Source organism: Elephantulus edwardii, unplaced genomic scaffold (assembly GCF_000299155.1).
Source record: "Elephantulus edwardii isolate Elephantulus edwardi_28Jun2011 unplaced genomic scaffold, EleEdw1.0 scaffold00049, whole genome shotgun sequence".
Taxonomy (NCBI): Eukaryota; Metazoa; Chordata; class Mammalia; order Macroscelidea; family Macroscelididae; genus Elephantulus; species Elephantulus edwardii.
Genome location: NW_006399799.1, coordinates 17,642,365 through 17,658,765, shown reverse-complemented (window position 1 = coordinate 17,658,765; position 16,401 = coordinate 17,642,365). Strand labels below are relative to the sequence as shown.

General features: G+C 49.7%; 1 protein-coding gene across 2 annotated transcripts in view; it reads right to left on the bottom strand.

Moving 5' to 3' along the window:
• The window catches only part of PTPRF (protein tyrosine phosphatase, receptor type, F), a 77,540-nt gene extending 73,134 nt beyond the window's left edge, over positions 1 to 4,406 (bottom strand). For both annotated transcript variants that reach the window (XM_006886551.1, XM_006886552.1), the window contains exon 1: positions 4,315 to 4,406. In XM_006886551.1, coding sequence (XP_006886613.1) covers positions 4,315 to 4,405 — 91 coding nt within the window. In that variant the 5' untranslated portion in view covers position 4,406. The remainder of the gene's footprint in view (positions 1 to 4,314) is intronic.
• Between the last annotated feature and the right edge of the window lie 11,995 nt (positions 4,407 to 16,401).

The window sequence follows — 16,401 nt, the reverse complement described above, 5'->3', positions numbered from 1 at the left end:
ACCAGTGGAACTGGCCTACGGGGCCCACACCTCCTGGAGAGGTTGCAGGGTTCCAGCCTGGGGGACAGCCAAACTGGGCCACCTCCAAGCCTCCTCCACAGGGAGATGGACTGCTATTTTGTGCCTTCCCTGTGGAGTACACACACACCAGCAGCACGCCAACAGCGCACGGAAGCAGACTACGGCAAGGGACAGGGAGGGACCATGAGGACAGGCAAGGAGCTCCTGGAGAGCGTATTTCCCAGGTTCAGCGCCGCTTAATGAGCTGGGGACTCATTAACACCATCTCCTGTAACTGCTCCTGATGACCTTGCAGGGGAACCTATTCAGAGAGGGCTCTGGGCTCCCGGGTTACACACAGAGAGCACCAGGTCACAGAGTGTATGGGGGAGCACTTTTTGGGTATCAAATGACCTGTTCATATGACCTCAGTTAACCTTCCCAGGTAGGTGTGACTACTTCCATTGTGCAATAGGAAAACGGGCCCAGGAGAGAAAACAACCAAGCTGGAAGTCAAAGCAACTGGCTGAAGTCCCATAGAGAAGACAGAGTCTAGACAGGCCACCAGACAATGGCTGCTCACAAGGATGAAGTGGAGGGCTTCCTGGGCTCCAGGTGGAGGTGGGGGGACACAGCAGATACACCTTCGGCTGCCCAGGCCCTTGCCCAACCAACCCAGTAGCTTCCCCACACTGACTCCAACTAGCCTGGTCATTTTAAGTATCCAGGTCCCTTCTCCAGGCTATCTGGGGGCTGGAGAGAGAAACCTCTCATTGTGTCTCTTCCATAAGCTCCATTCCTTTCTCTGCTCAACCTCATTTCATCAGTAGCAAATGCCTGTTCACCCTCCTGTCTACTTTCCAGGAAATCTCTCAATCCCTTCCTAAGATGCTTGGAAAGTTGTATCCTCTATGGCAGGGACACCCCAGCATAGTTGGTGGTACAGTCTGTGTATCAGGGGTGCCTCCACCCAGTGAGTGGGTTCTTCCCAGCCAAACACCAGAAAAACACACACACACACACACACACACACACACACACACACACACACACACACGCGCGCGCGCGTGGGCGATCATCAGAATCAACATCTCCATTCAGGACCACCCTTTGTCCATGACCCTCCCATTCTGACAAGCCACAGGGCCCCAGGCGAGGGAGCTGTGCAGAGATGGAGTCAGCCCGGTGTGCCTGGGTTTCTACTGGTGCTGACTCAGCACTGATGCTGGGGCCTACAGGCTAACTCTTGGCAGCTGCTTCTCCACCCCCCCCTTCCCTCCGCTCCCTCAGAGGCCAGGGCCCCCATTCATTTGTCTCGTTAAGAGGCCTATAGAAACACATTTGTCCGCTCTGCGCTTCACTGCTCCGGTCGTCAATTCTCTGGGGCGCCTGCCCTACCTTCTGCAGCAGCCCTGTCCCTGTTTGGCTGCCTGCCCCTGGCTAGAAACTTCCAAGCTCAGCCCAGGCCTGGCCATGGTGGGAGACAGATCCAAGAGCGTGTGCAGCTTAGGGCAGGCCTGTGGGACAGACTGCCTCCCAGGACCAGGTCACCATCGTCCCCGCCCTAGCGTCTGCCCCATGGTTCACTGTTGAAAAGGAAAGCCCAGCTCACCTGAGCCCCTCCACTTTGGTTAAGACAGAATATTGATTGGCTTCTTCAGCATTTCTGCCTTCAAGACCCTGGAACCTGGGATCTGGTCCATCGAGGTTCCTGGACTCAGCTTCTCCATCCTCAAATCCCTTATGAAGGTCCAGGCCTGGCTTCATTCCTTAGCCATTCACTCACTTATGATTTTAAGTACTCCCCCCACATGCCAGGTTCTGAGCTGGACAATAGCCTGACTCTCCCTAGGACTCACAATCTGAAGAGACAGATCCAAAGCTGAAAACCACAATCAAAATGCTGCTGTTGTTATGTACCACGGGGGTATAACTGGCTCATGGCTGACATCCCAGTGTGTTTTCAGAGACTGTAAATCCCGCAGGCGGAAACTGACTGTCATTGTCCCATAGAGCAGTTAGTGGATTCGAACTGCCTGCTTTTGGGTTAGCACTGCAGCTCTTTACCACCAAGCCACTAGAACTCCCTACAATCACAACAGTGGCACAGGAGTAAAATGTGACTCAGGCTCAGAATCAAACAGGCTCCTGGAGGAGGTGATGGTGTCAGCTGAGCAGGAACTATTCAGGTAAAGGGCATGCAGAAGAGTGCTCCAAGCAGAGGAAAAGGAGGGAAAGGGCCTGTACACCAGACAACACGGAAACAAGTGAGAGATGTGAGTACAGTGGGGACTAGGAAAGGACGAGGGTGGCAGCGGCTGGAGGAGGGCTAAGACCCTTGGAGTCCATCCTGACGGTAACAGGTGAAGGCAGTGAGTTTTCAGCTGAGGAGTGCAACATCAGGCTTTCATTTTGAAACATGACTCTCACTTGGAAATGAAGAATCGCTGAGAAGGGAAGGGACTGGAGGCAGGAAAACCATCAGGAGGCTGTGTATGCAAAAGCCCAAACAAGAGCTGAGGGTGGCTTGAATGAAGGCGGTGGAGAGAGAGACGTGGATGCGTTCCAAAGATATTTAGAAGTTAAAACAGCAGAACTCAGTGATGGATTAGATGTAGGACATGAGAAGGAGGAGTCTGGGCGGGTGACCCTATGGATCAGGATGCCACTCACCGAGGGGTGGGAGAGAGAGTACTGGAAGGGGAGCTGACTGGGGGAGCAGAGCAGGGGTCACGGCAGGCTGGTGGGGCATGCTGAGTTTGAGGGAGGAGGGGAAATTTGGTTGTTTTCCAGGATGTGCTTGCTGTTCCTTCAAGCCACACCCTGCCTGGCCTCAAGCACCTGTGTGAAGGTCCTAGGAAGGTCCAGGGTCAGGGCAATGACAAGTACTTATGTCAAAGGGCAGCTGCTATCTCTCATCTCTAGCTCTGAATAAGATCACCCTTCCCTCCAATACCTGGATTACATGGCTGAGGAATTCCATCCCCACCTGCTCCTTCAAGTTCACGTTCTCGCTCACCAGTCCCAACCATGCTTGGCAATTACTCGATTTTCTCTGCACATGACTTCCTGTTAGGCCTCAATTCTGCCTAGCCCTCTCCTCGTTGGCACCCCAATGCTTCCTTCATGGTACCCCTAATCTCCTGGGAGGCTTGTCTTCCCCACCCCCATTTCTTCCCTTACCCCTACCCAGGACCCAGCCTCTGAGGACAAAGGGTGGGGCTGCTCAAGGCAAACCCGCCTCCAGGATGTGGTTCTGAATAATTAATTAGGATCCAACATAAGTCAAAAACTGAATGGGGCACAGGAAGTGATGTGTGCCCAGGCTCAAAGAGGAGGGTTGGGGAAGTCCTATGGCCTGCTGACTCCTAGGCTGACCCCTGGGTTGGCCCTTGGTTGCCTCTGGACTCTGGACAGACTGGGACCGGCCCCTTTCCCCAGGGACCTTGGCTCCGACCTCGCCCCTCCCCTTTGGTCTGCAGATTGGCTAAATCTGCCCTGCGCCCCGCCTTCCACCAGTAACCAAGCAGTGGTAACCATGGCGACGGGGCGGGCTGCGGCCAGTCTTATAGTACCAGGCGGGGGAAGGGCGGCAGGAAAGGGACCAAAGTTCGGAGTTGGATATGAGGTACAGATAGTATCCCCTTACAGACACAGTCATGGTGTAGGAGTTGCTCAGCTCCTTGCTGGTCAAGTGCAATCTTTCCCTAATTTCTAGGGCTGAGAGGTTGAATAGTGGGTGTGGGGGTGTGTGTGAGGGGGGCTGTGTGGGTGTGTAACACTTTGCCTTGAAGGTCCCTGGTTAAAGGGGAAAGAGGAGCTCAATGTCCTCACTACTGGATGTTGAGAGTTTAGGCCAAAAGAAAAGCTATGGATAATTCTGGCTTCTGAAACCACCCTGGACTTGTGGAAACACCTGGCATCGCATTCCCAAGTTCTCACATATAACCCAGCACCACACTCCTATTCCCATGCCAACCCCGATGCCTCCACATACATCTGCAATGATGGACACATCACATCCCTGGGCACATCACACGGTGACCACATGAATGAATCCAGGACATGTCCTATCCTAGCTACATAAAACAGGGTCACGCTTAGACATGCCCCATCCTGTGCTGGAGGGACACACACATTTCACAGGCTGCTTGGAGGGGGGCCACCAAATGAGGGTATCTCTAGGACAAAAGATCTTGGGGGATGTATCTGGCTACCTGTCTCCTCATCCTGGTCTTGTCTCTCATCCCAGAATCTGGGAGGAGGAATACTACCTCTTACCCTGGGCCCTGCCTCTTGAAGGGTCACACTTACTGTCGCCATGGGTGCCTGCCACCAAGCCAAGCATCACGAGCGCAGGCACAAGGGGCACCATCGTCTTCCCTGTAGCTGGCTCAGGGGCCATCCACGGCCTAGGACAATCAAACCTGTGAGGGAGAGAAGAGCAGAGCCAGTTAGCTGGTGTCCACCAATACCTCTCCTGCCCACCATGCTGCCTCCTGGCCGCCCTAATCTCCCCTAGACCATCTTTCACTGCCAGAGTCTAGTTCAGCAACAGCCCCCTTGGCATATGCACAATGACCACCAGACCTTTTGACCTGTGGCCACCTAGGCTTCTCAATGATCCTCCAGTGCCAGGTTAAGTGGGCAGTGTCACTGTATGAAGAAAGTTTGTAAGAGGACTTCAGGTTAACTCTCTGAATCCTGCAGGTGAGTGGAGGCTGCTAGACTGTATCCACCCCAGAACCTGAGCTTCCAACTCACCCTAATAAGGGGAGATGGTGAGAGAGGGAGCTAAAGACATACAGAGATACAGAGATGAGCATGAGCACAAGACAGAGGTAGGGAGCAGCCCACAGTCCCACACAGGGTTGGTGGGATATGCCACATCCCCAGGTTATCTTCCTTCTCCTCCTCACTCCATCAGGCAGGGAGGGACTGTGGCAGGAGGCTGGATCCCGCATGCCGAGCACAGAGGCCCCTGAGTATAGACTTGTAAGAAGCAGACAGGATCCAGGTATCAGAGGCTAGAAGCCAAAGCCACAACCCGCCTAGGCTCGCCAGGGCGTGCTCTCCACAAACTATCGCTGCCCTGACCAGCCACTCTCTTCCTACCCCATTCCCATGGCACCATCTCACTCCAAAGGGAAAATAAAGGGAGGCCAGGAACAGGGGTCCTGGGCCCTAAGAATCTAGCCCTTACAGTCTGGTCTGCTCTTACCACAGAAGCCCTGAGCAGGCCTACAGTGGGGAGGGCAGGGCATGAACTGCAGAAGCCATTTGCTTGATATTTGTGCTGAGGCTGATGTTTGGGGCAGGCTGACTATCTTCAGGCCTTTGCACTAAGGCTCCTCTGCCCAGAGTGATGGTGAACTTCTGTCACCTACACACTCAGGCGACAGAATAGTCCTGATCAGAGCTGGGATGAGTGGACTCATAATGGAAAGAGAATCTCCAAGGAGGTGTCAGGGCAGGTCAATGGAAAGATAAGTCTGGTCCTTCTTGGAATTTAGACACTTATCTCAAGTGTGAAAGTCAGAGGTCATGAGGTCAGAAGTAGTGGATCAATGGACAAAGAGATGGGATTTTGATGTGGGATGGGGGCTGAACACAAAGGAACAGGGATGGGTGTCCAGGGTCTTCCTGCCAGCCTGAGATAGGAGCTTAGCAGCAAAAGCAAAAAGGGCAAAGAGGCATAACGGGCAACCAGCTTATTTACACCAAACCTGGAGTTCTGCTGGGAGAGATCACAGAGCTCAACTGGCTGAGACCAGCAGACAGCTAGCTACCTGACTGCTTGCAGGGACATACTGGGATGAAGGCCATGCCCTACTAAGGCCTTGTCTGGGTTTGGTCACCCTGACACCGGGGTGCTACAGTGCAGCCAACATAAGGATTCGACTATAAGGCAGGTAGTGAGTTGCCTGGCCCAGGTTATTAGGAGTTTATGGTCCCTTGGTACAAACAACCTGTAGCCCTGGTACAGATGTTACAGGTTTATAACGCAGTGGTGGTTTACACCAAATGGCACCGTGGGGTGAAACTCCCTAGTATAATATGCACAGAGGCTTAACTCCCAGGTACAAACATTCTAGGTGTGCCACCCTTTAGTAAGAGCCCTGGGTGGTGAATCTGGTTAATGTGCTCAGACTGCAAGGTGGAGGTGCCTAAGAGGAAAAGCCCAGTGATCGACTTCCAGAAAACGAGCCCCTGAATGCTCTTTGGAGCACAGCTCAAATCTTACTTGACACCAATGTTTTTCTTTCTTTTTTTAAAGTTCCCAATAACATCATAGGGGTGTTACCCTCCAGCACAAGCATCACGGGGAGAGGGAGTGATGAGGTACAACTGCACAGCACTGTCATCATGGGGTTATAACTCTCCATATGACTATCATAGAGGCTTAACTCCCTGCAGCTGCCTGGATACAGTAATCATAGCAGCGTACCTCCCTGGTGCAATCGCCAAGGGGTGTAGACAGTGAATACAGACATCATGGGGGAGAGCTGCCGGATATGGCATTATAGAAGTATAACTCCCCAAGGCATTTAGAGAGAGCTGAGGCTCCCTTTTCTAGACATCATGGGCAGTCCATCTCTAGTTGCTAGTATTAAGAGTGATTCTCCAGTTATGGCCATATGGTACAACGTTGGATACTATTCCAGCCAAGAGTGCCAGAAAATCCTGGCTAGAGGACCTCCCCTACTTCCCCTTCCCCTTCTATCCCTAATGTGATATTAACAAGTGCCTTTACTTGGGGGCTCCAGTAATGGCTCTGGAGGGCTCAGAAAACTTTGTTCAGATCCAGAAAGTAGGACACACAAAAGTGGAGAAGCTGAAAACAAACACATTCCTCCCCAAAGGGTTTTCCCCCAGTGGTCCATGGACACACAGACAGACATCAGAGTGAAGGGGAGAAACAAGGGACACACACAAATACGACACATTCTCAGGAAACTCCTTTGGCAACCACACAACTGCCTGAGCAGAGCCCTGTCCCTCACCAGCTCCTGGTGTGAGCAGGCTGCCTCCTGCCCAAGACTCCTGGGCACAGAGCCTGCCTGAGTGTCAGGGAGTTCAGGCCACTCCCACTTCGAGAGGCTCCCTCGTCAGGACAGACCAGGCCGCAGCAGGCCTGCCTCACACCTGTCCCTGAGTGTTCAGGGTCACCTGGAGAGAGAAGGTTGGAGAGGAGCAGGGCGATGAAACCATGACTAGCCTCGCTGGGGTTGCCAGACCTCTTGAATTGAGTGCAACAGTGTTAACAGCAGAGCATCCATGCTACCAGCATGGCTGGGTGAGCCTGGGTTTTCAATGACTGAGATAAAAACAAGGCCTGGAACAGCTGGACACTCAAGCTCGCCTAGGAACTGCGCTGTGGACCAAGGATTCTACCAAACTGACATACTTGGACAGGAAAACAATTACGTATTATGGCACAGTGTAGAGAATAATTGAGTGCAATTTCTCTACATTCAAAATGGTTTTAATATATCCTTTTTCTTTGCTATGTCAGGATAAAGCTGGCAACTGTCCTTTCTTGGGAAGAACTGTCCTTTATTCTCAAATTTTGTCCTTGGTGCTAAAATGCCCTCTTCCTCCATGAAATGATGGTGATAGTAGATAGCTGTTGTTTTTTATAATGCCCTTACTTGGCAAAATAAAAAACTGCCAACCCCATGTCTGGCCACAAGTACTTTTGGAAATTGTACTGGCTTGTGAAATCGAAGAGTCTGGGAATTACTGCTTTGAGGGAAAAGAAAGAATAGATACCACCAAGCTTTGGATTCACATGCAAATGTCATGGAAAACGTGTGTTACCCAGAAGCCTTGTCTATGAAGCCCACCCTGAACACCCTGCCAACCCCAATGAGGGGCCTAAGGGACTGTGTGATGCCAGAAATGGGGGGGAGTTCCCTGGCTGGAGAACAGCTGGGATCACTCCTGAGTCCTCCTCATAAATATGCAAACACAGATTGATTTGTTTCCCTTGGGACCAAGTTATTCTTCACAAATATTAATTAGTATTCAAATGCCACCTGTTCATATAGCCTCCTCCTGGAAGCCCTCCTCAAGCCAGGACCCTAACTCCCAGGAGGCCAGGACCCAGAAATGGACATCGGGCAGGAGGTGGTATCTAGGGCCCCACTGCCCGAAGGGCAAAGGGAGAGGACAGTGTGAGGGCACTGAAACCAGGGGCCAGGAGAGCTGGGAGCAATTCATCTTCTAACCGGTGGGCAGCTAACCGAGCCCTTTTGTCATGTCCTGGACAGTTCACTGTGTGGTATTGCAGCAGCAGCCACTGAGGCGGAAGCAGGCCTTGTTACACTTGGGAAGGGAAAACCAACATGTTTCCAACTCTCACCAAACCAACCGCCGGATTATGATGGGAATATATCACAGCCTCTGTCACGACCCCAGCCTCAGGGAAGGAGGCGGCCGGCAGGAGGGGGCAGAGGCTGCTTTCCTACTTCACCTAGTTTGTCAGCACAGCTACAAAGTATATTCCCTCCTGCATTTGGTATTGGCTCTCCCTACAGCTGGACTATTTCCCCATCCTCCAAGAGCCCTAAGATTCTGTCTCCCCTGGGAGAGGAGATTAGGAGTGTAGGCCCAACAGAAGGAGAATCTCAGAGTCTCAGGGGGTAGCAAAGTGCCCAGCAGAGGCCCTGCTCCTGGGGCAGAAGATCAAAGACGACCAGTAGAAAGAAGCACGTTCCGACAGCAGCAACCCAGCAACCCTTATGCCACTAGCTCTACTTCCTACACTGGAGTGGGCCTCCCTTGCATTAATGCTCACCAACTCTGCTGCTTCCAGTCCTCTGTGCTGTCATTCTCTCTATTGGTAAGAATGCCCTCCTCCTGTCCCCAGCCACCCACTCACCCTGTGGAACTCAGCTCAAGTGGCCCATCGCTGTGAAATCCTCTCTGATTTTCCCTCCTCCTGTCTCCAGAATTGCACAGCATAATGAAGAGAACAAGAGGTGGTACAGTTCAGGGGTTCTCAACTCGGTGATTCTGGCCTCCCCAAGAGACATTAGACAACATCTGAAGACATTTTTTTATTGCTATGACTTGCAGAGGGGGGTAGTTAGAGACCTAAGGGTATCTGGTGTGTGCCATCAAAGGGATTAGACTCAGAGCAACCCCTCAGGAGAGTTACCCCAAAGGGTTTCCTGGGTTGTAAATTTTGTAGGAGCAGAATGCCAGGTTTTTCTCTTATGGAGCACCTGGTGGGTTTGAACCACCCACCTTTCCCTGAGCAGCTGAGTATTTAAACATTTTGCCACCAGAATTCTGGTTATCAAGTGAAAAGAGCAGCTGCTAAACATCCTACTATATAACAGGCCAAAGTTTACAAAAAAGAATTTTCCAGTGCAAAATGTCAGCAGTGCTGATGTTGAGAAACTCTGGTATAGACAAAGAGACTTTTGTTTAGGACCTAACCTGGCCATTGTTCCAGAACCCAGTCCCCTATGAACACCCTGGGTCTGTATGACTCTTAAAGAAAAATTCTTTTGTTGCTGCTGTTGAGAATGTTCACAGCAAAATTTACAACAATTCAAGTTTCTCCAAGCACAATTCAGTGACATTGATTTCATCCTCTGAGCTATAATAACCATTTTCTCTCCTTTTCCAATTCTCTATTTACATAAAATCACTGCCCACTAAGGTTCCTGTTCCTGTCTAATCTTTTGAATCACCTGGAAGTCATATAGATAGTTCTTATAATAGTAGGATGCTCAAGGCCAACATTTTGCATTAGTTAAGCTAACGACTCTTTGATTTTTAAGACTTCAAAAGTATCTTGAGTTTAAGGAAAAGAAAAGACTATTACAGGACAATTGTTTCAGGGGCTCATCCAGCCTCTGTAGGTCCAGAAAGTCTGGAGTCTATTAGTATTTGAAATTCTTTTCTGCATTTTCCCTCTTTTGATCAGGATTTTTTATGGAAGCAGAGATCAAGAGGTTTAGTAATGACACTGGCTTGATTATTAGATAATAGCTGGTTCTTTGGCCTCTGGATCTCAGTTCATCTCCACTGTTTCCAGGAGTTGGGACCTACAGCAAGATCCAACATCAAATTGAACAAATTAAAAGAAACAGTATCTCAGTATGAACACCACTCTGACACTTGCCCCTCAACCCCATGTGACCTTTCCAGACTGTGACATGCCTTTCCTTCTACACACTTTGAATTGTTGTTGTTGTTGGTATGTCCCATCAAGCTGCCTGTGACCCATAATGACCCTATGTACAGTAGCTCAGAACCCTGGCCTGTCCTGAGCCAGTCTCTAATTCCGACACACCAACTCTCATTGCCCTAGTTACTGAAACCAATCCATCTTATCCAGGGTCTTCCTCTCCTGCACTGTCCCTCCACCCTTCCAAACATGACAGCCTTCTCCAAGAACTGGTCTTTCTTGGCCACGTGCCCAAAGTATGTGAGACGCACTATTTGAATAAATAAACTTAACACCTGTACTGTCAGGCACAGGGTGTGGCATCAAGCAGATACCCAATGCACTCTCACTTTATTCCCTGCCAGACCCATCTCTTCCCTAATTTCATCCAGTAAGCTATTCATCTAGAATTATTCAGTGACACTTACTATCTGCTGGGTCATATTCCAGAAAACAGGGTCATGAGCAAGACAGGGTTCTGCCTTCAAGGAACTTATAGAGGGTTAACAGACTCAGTGAATTCCTGGCTCAGGTCAAACTGGAACTCATCCTCCCCCAATCCTATTCATTCAGCAAGGTCTTTATCTCACTCATAGTCCCATCATCACCCATCTACCTACCTGGTCATCCAAACCAGATATTCTTCCTTGAACCTCCCCCTTTCCCCATCTTTAACATGAAGCTGGTTAATAAATGTCAACCTGCTCTTGCATCTATCTAATCCACCACAACTTTGTTAGACTTCATCACCTCCCATCTTTTCCATGGCCTTCCTGTCTCCTGTGAGTCCTCTTTTAACTCATCCTCCCCACGACCTAATGCCACCTTTTAGCTTACAACAACGCAAATTTGATCATATCCCTCTTGTAAAGCTTTGTTTGCTGCTTTCCTTCACAGCGGCGCTCAGAGAATGTTTTATGAATGAATGAATGGGCAATGGATAGATGACTACATGGAGGCTGCTTCTCTATGTTATAGCCTTCAATAGCTCTATATTGCCTTTAGAAAATGTCTAGAATCTATGGTATGACATCCAAGGCCTACCATGCTCTGATTCCAACTTAACTCTCCAACATGATTCCCTGCAACTCTAGACCACTCACTCTGAGCTGCAAGCATAAAGAAAGTACGGGGAACAGACCTGACAGACAAGGACAGCTATACCCCATATCCTGCAGGTATTCTGCTCCTTCTACCACCACCTACAGTCAGTGGGAACACTCTTTAATATAGAAACATGGTGAATGGAGAATGCGTGAGTCCCAAGATGTCACCTAGAAGCCTATTTCACACCTACAGCACCTGATGAGCTGCCTATCACCCACTTCCATCAACTACTCCAGCCAGAAATGAGGCATCACCCCGACACCTTCCCTCCCTCGTGCCCCACATTGAGTCCTTCACATATCCTTTTTCTTCCATTTCCCTCTCAAAGCCTTCTGCCATTTCTCTCTTCCATGATCACTATCCTAGCCTAGGTCTCCATCACCTCTCAATTACTGGCATGGGTTGTAGTCCTACTGACAAACTTTGCATGGTTCTCCACCCTAGATCGAAATCTAAATTGCTGAGCCTGGTCTAGAAAACCCCCTCTGCCTCCTCACTCTTGGGGACACCCTGGGGCACACTCACCGGGTCTTTGCTCGCTTACACCAGTCACCCTCGGTATACAATCAGCATTGAGGGGTGGGCACCAGGGCCTCCGCAGTTTCCTGGAGAAGGAAGAAAGAAGGATAATGAAGTTCTTGATATTTTCTCCTATCTGTCAACATTCAAAAGTGGCTGTTTATGCAGGAAAAAATAAACTCTAAAACTATTCATGCAGTATGACTGACATTTAATAGAAAGGTCTAACTTTCCAACGCCTTTGTTTGACAAACCTACTATGTGCCAGGGAAATCTGGTGGCCTAGTGCCAAGAAGCTGCACTGCAATCCCGAAGGCATGCGGGTTCGAATCCACCAGTTGCTCCATGGGAGAATGATGGGCAATCTTCTCCCAAGCGATTAACTGCCTGTGGAAACCTGCTGGAAGGTCAGCTATGGGTTGGTTCTGGTTCAACAATGCACAACAACTGTGCGCCAGAAATTCTTCCAAGTATCAGATACTTATATACAACACAGATGAAATCTTTGGCTCAGCAGTGTAGCCTGTGTCCAGATTCGTCAGCACAGCCTTTGAGGTCCAGCAAAATTGTCCGTACCCAACTTTTCAGTTACACCTGGCATCAGGTGGCTCCCCTCTTGCCAGCCACAAGAGCTTGCGACTCTGACTCTCAATTGTGCCAGGTGTCTTCCTGCCTCCAAGCCTTTTCTGCCTAAGTCATAGCCATTGCTGAAGCATATTCTTCTCCCCAACTCATCCTTCAGGTATTGCACACAACAGCACTTTCTCGGGGAAGCATTCCATACCCCAGACTGTGTGGACTTTTCCTTGGAGCAGTGACCGCAAGTGTGATTATTTACGTGGCTATGAGTCACATCTGCTTAGCCCAACTATTACACACTCAGCAAGAGCTACCTTGTTCAGCTCTTGATCCCTAGTGCCCAGCAGAGAGCTTGGCACGGACTCAGTACTCAGTCAATATAAGCTGAATCAGTGGATGAATAAATGAATGAGTTCATAGAAAACAGCCCGACCTGGTTCAAGGCAGCTTTAGAAGTAATATTTATTTTTGACTTTCTGCTTCTCTATAATTTTAAAAATGAAGGTGTGCCCTTAGAAGGCTCCTGTGCTGGCTCACACATAGACAGAGCAACACAGCCCAGCCCCTTCCTTCTAGAACCATTACGGAGCCTCTGCCATTGGAGCACGTCTGGGGTGGGGGCAGGGAATGGGCACGCCCATACCACACCATAGCTCAGTTACTTGGCACCTGGCATGCATTCAATGCAGGCTGCACCTCCAGCTGCTTATCGCCTCGGGCTGATGTCCTCGAATGCACATGGGTCCCCTGCTCTACCTGGTTCTGCCACCCAGAGCCCCCCTGACACCGAGAATGAGAAACACAGTGGTCACAGGATCAGAGAAGCCCCTCGCCCACCTGAGAATAACCCTCTTTACTAACACAAGGGCCAGCCATCCCTGAGGAGTTGTCCTCACATGAGACAGACCCTCTAGGTCAACATGAAGTCCTCACTGCCTGATGGCTCATCATGACTGCCCCAAACTGGGCCTTGCCAAACCAGGACCATCCTTACTGACCCTGCAGCTCATACCCTTTCCTGCCTGTGGCAGAACCACCAGCCCCTAGACCTTAGGATGGCTACCCACTTCCCTCCCTAGTTCACCAAGTTCCTCCACAAAGATCCCTGCGGCTGCTGCTCACAGCACATGGGCCGCTAGACGGGCCTGGCCAGACAAACCAGCTTCCACATCCCAAACTCAAAGGCCCATTTGTCTAGAAACACCTCCCAAGGGTCTCTCAGGGCCAGATGTGAGGTAGTGGACTCGAATGTCGCACAAGGTCCCTGACCCTGGGCAGAGGGACAGAGTCCAGACGTGCAGAACAGGAAGCGTCCTTCAAGCCAGCCCTGCCACACCCAAGTCCACATCAGGAGCACTGGGCCTTGTGCCTGGATGATGAGACAGGCCCTAAATCGAGCAGGAGCCACACCTTGAAAGAGGTATGTCATCAAAACGGCTCTAAGAACAGACAAAACAAACACAGGACCTGGCGCTTGGAAAGACCCTGAGGTACAGCACTGGGGCAGGATACTAGAATGCCCTGAAATAGCTCTTAGAATCACACACCAGTCCAGGATCAAACTGGCATAGAAACCTAGATAGGGAGTTGGATTCACTCCCCAGATTTGCCAATCGTAGTCCCCAGGACTGATGCAGCCATGCTGGGATCACGCCCAGAACAGTCAGGACTGCTGGGTGTGCTCCTTGAGGTGCCAACACTGAGGCAGGAAAATCAACCAGAAAGCTGCTCCAAAAGGGACCTGGCTAGTAACAAGACCCCAAATCAGCAATCAATCTCGTTGGACTGTACATAGGAAGCCTCAAAAGAGGTGAGGCCAGCAGGCACTATGGAGGCCAGGTAAGAAGGCCAGGCTAGACACTTTCCTGGGTGGATGAGAGGCAAGAAGAAAACGAACGGAACTTCAGCCCCCAGGCAGCCTCTATCCTGTACCACAAGCAGCTCAGGCATGGACTAGTGGTCAAAGGCAGAGCTCTCAAGACCCTGAGCAATGGAACAAAGAGCAAGTGCGAAGAACTAAGGACAAGGAGACAAGGGACCTAGAGCCAGGGCCAGGCATAAGGAGGGGCAACAGAAAACTCAGCACCCTCAAAGTATGTCTTCTCAGAATGGCCTTCCACTTACATCCAACATGGGGTATCTTCTTGCAGTTTTCCTAGGGGTGTCATCTTGTTGTCTCCTCATGCCGGCAACATAAAGGTCAAAAAAATACACCTGAACAACTGGACGCCAACTAAGAGGGCTGGGCCTCCCTGATAAATTCCCCTAGTCTACTAGCTCAGTTCAAAACTACAGCTATACTTGCTTTAGGTTAGCAGGTTCCCAAGGTTAAAGTTTGCCCCACTCTTACCGAGGATGATAAGGAACCCTGGTGGATAAGCACTCAGCTGCCAACCAAAAGGTCAGCAGCTTGAATCAACCCACCAGCTACTATGCCGGAGAAAGTCGTGGCAATCTACTTCTATAAAGATTACAAACTTGGAAACCCCACACAGAAGTTCTACTCTTGTCCTACAGGGTTGCTGTAAATTGGAATATAGTCAGCAGTGAGTTTTCAGAGGTTGACTGTGTGTTAGGTGCTGAGCGCTGTCTTACCCTGTGCCATCTTCACAATCTCTGACACACTTGGGTCAACACTGCTGCAGTCACTTTGTCAACCACTACCTGGTTGAGGGTCTTCCTTTCTTTTCGTGTCTGTCTCTCTCTCTGGAACAGCCTCTCCTAGAAACATACCCAAAGTACAGGAGACAAAGCTTTATCATTTTGCCTCCAAGGAGCACACTCTGGCTGCACCTTCTCCAAGACATAACTGTTGTTCTGTGGCAGTGCATGGACTATTCAATAGTCTTCCTCAACTCATCTATCCACTTAACACTGAGAACACTGACTGAGGGATGTTAAGCAACTTTTCCAGAGTCTTACTAGCAATCAGTAAGTAACCTTCGTGCTCATGTACTCAACCCCAGGACATCCCCCTCTAAAGTCTCAAATACCCCAAGGACCTCAAAGGCAATAAATCTGCCCCTCTAATTGTCCTCTACTTCCCAAGCTCACTCAGTGAAGGCTCCACCCAATCACTCACAAGAATCAGATTCTTCCTTCTCTCTCACCCCCACCTCCAATAAACCATCCTGACAAATGTACACTTTAATCAAGCCACCATCTCTCCCTTGAATTACCTCACCTCTTCCTGTCTCTACCCACTTTCTATAGTCACAAAATCACCTTTGGGAAACGGCAATCTCCACCTTTAAAATGAAAGCTTTAACTCTTCAGCCCCTCCCTCCCAAAAAAAAAAAGACTATGGTGCATCTGATTCAAGCCACAGTATTTTCAATTACTTGCTATGCATCTGAGAGTTGGACAATAACTAAGAATGATAAAAGAAGTATTGATGCCTTTGAGCTGTGAGGTTAGAGTACTGAATATCCATACCACGGACTGTCAAAAGAACAAGAACAAACAGGTATGTGCAACCAGAATGCTTTGTAGAGGCAAGGATGGTGAAACATCATTTCACATATTTTGGCATGGGGGGGGCAGTCCTTAAAAAGAGACATCATGCTTGGAAAGGTAGGGTCAGTGATAAAGAAGAAGACCCTCAATGAGATGGACTGACATAGTGACTGTAACACATGCTCAAATATATCAGATTATAAAGATGGCACAGAAAAGGACGGGTTCAGAAGTTCAGTATGTTCATAGGGTCGTTATGAGTCATAGTTGACTCAATGCGACCTATCAACATGCTCAGTAAAGTCATAGTTACTTTAACAGGCTATTAAAAACCCTCTGAGGAGCTCCGGTGGCCTACTTGCAAGAAACTGAGCTGCAGTCCCAGAGTCACACGGTTTGAGGCCACCAGCTGTTCCATGGGTAAAGGATAGGCAATCTCTTCCTGTGCAATTAACTGCCTCTGAAAACTCACAGGAGGGTCAGCTAAGGGTCAATTCCGACTCTACAGTACAACACAACAACAACTAGAAAAACACTTTAGCCTTTGACAGAATATT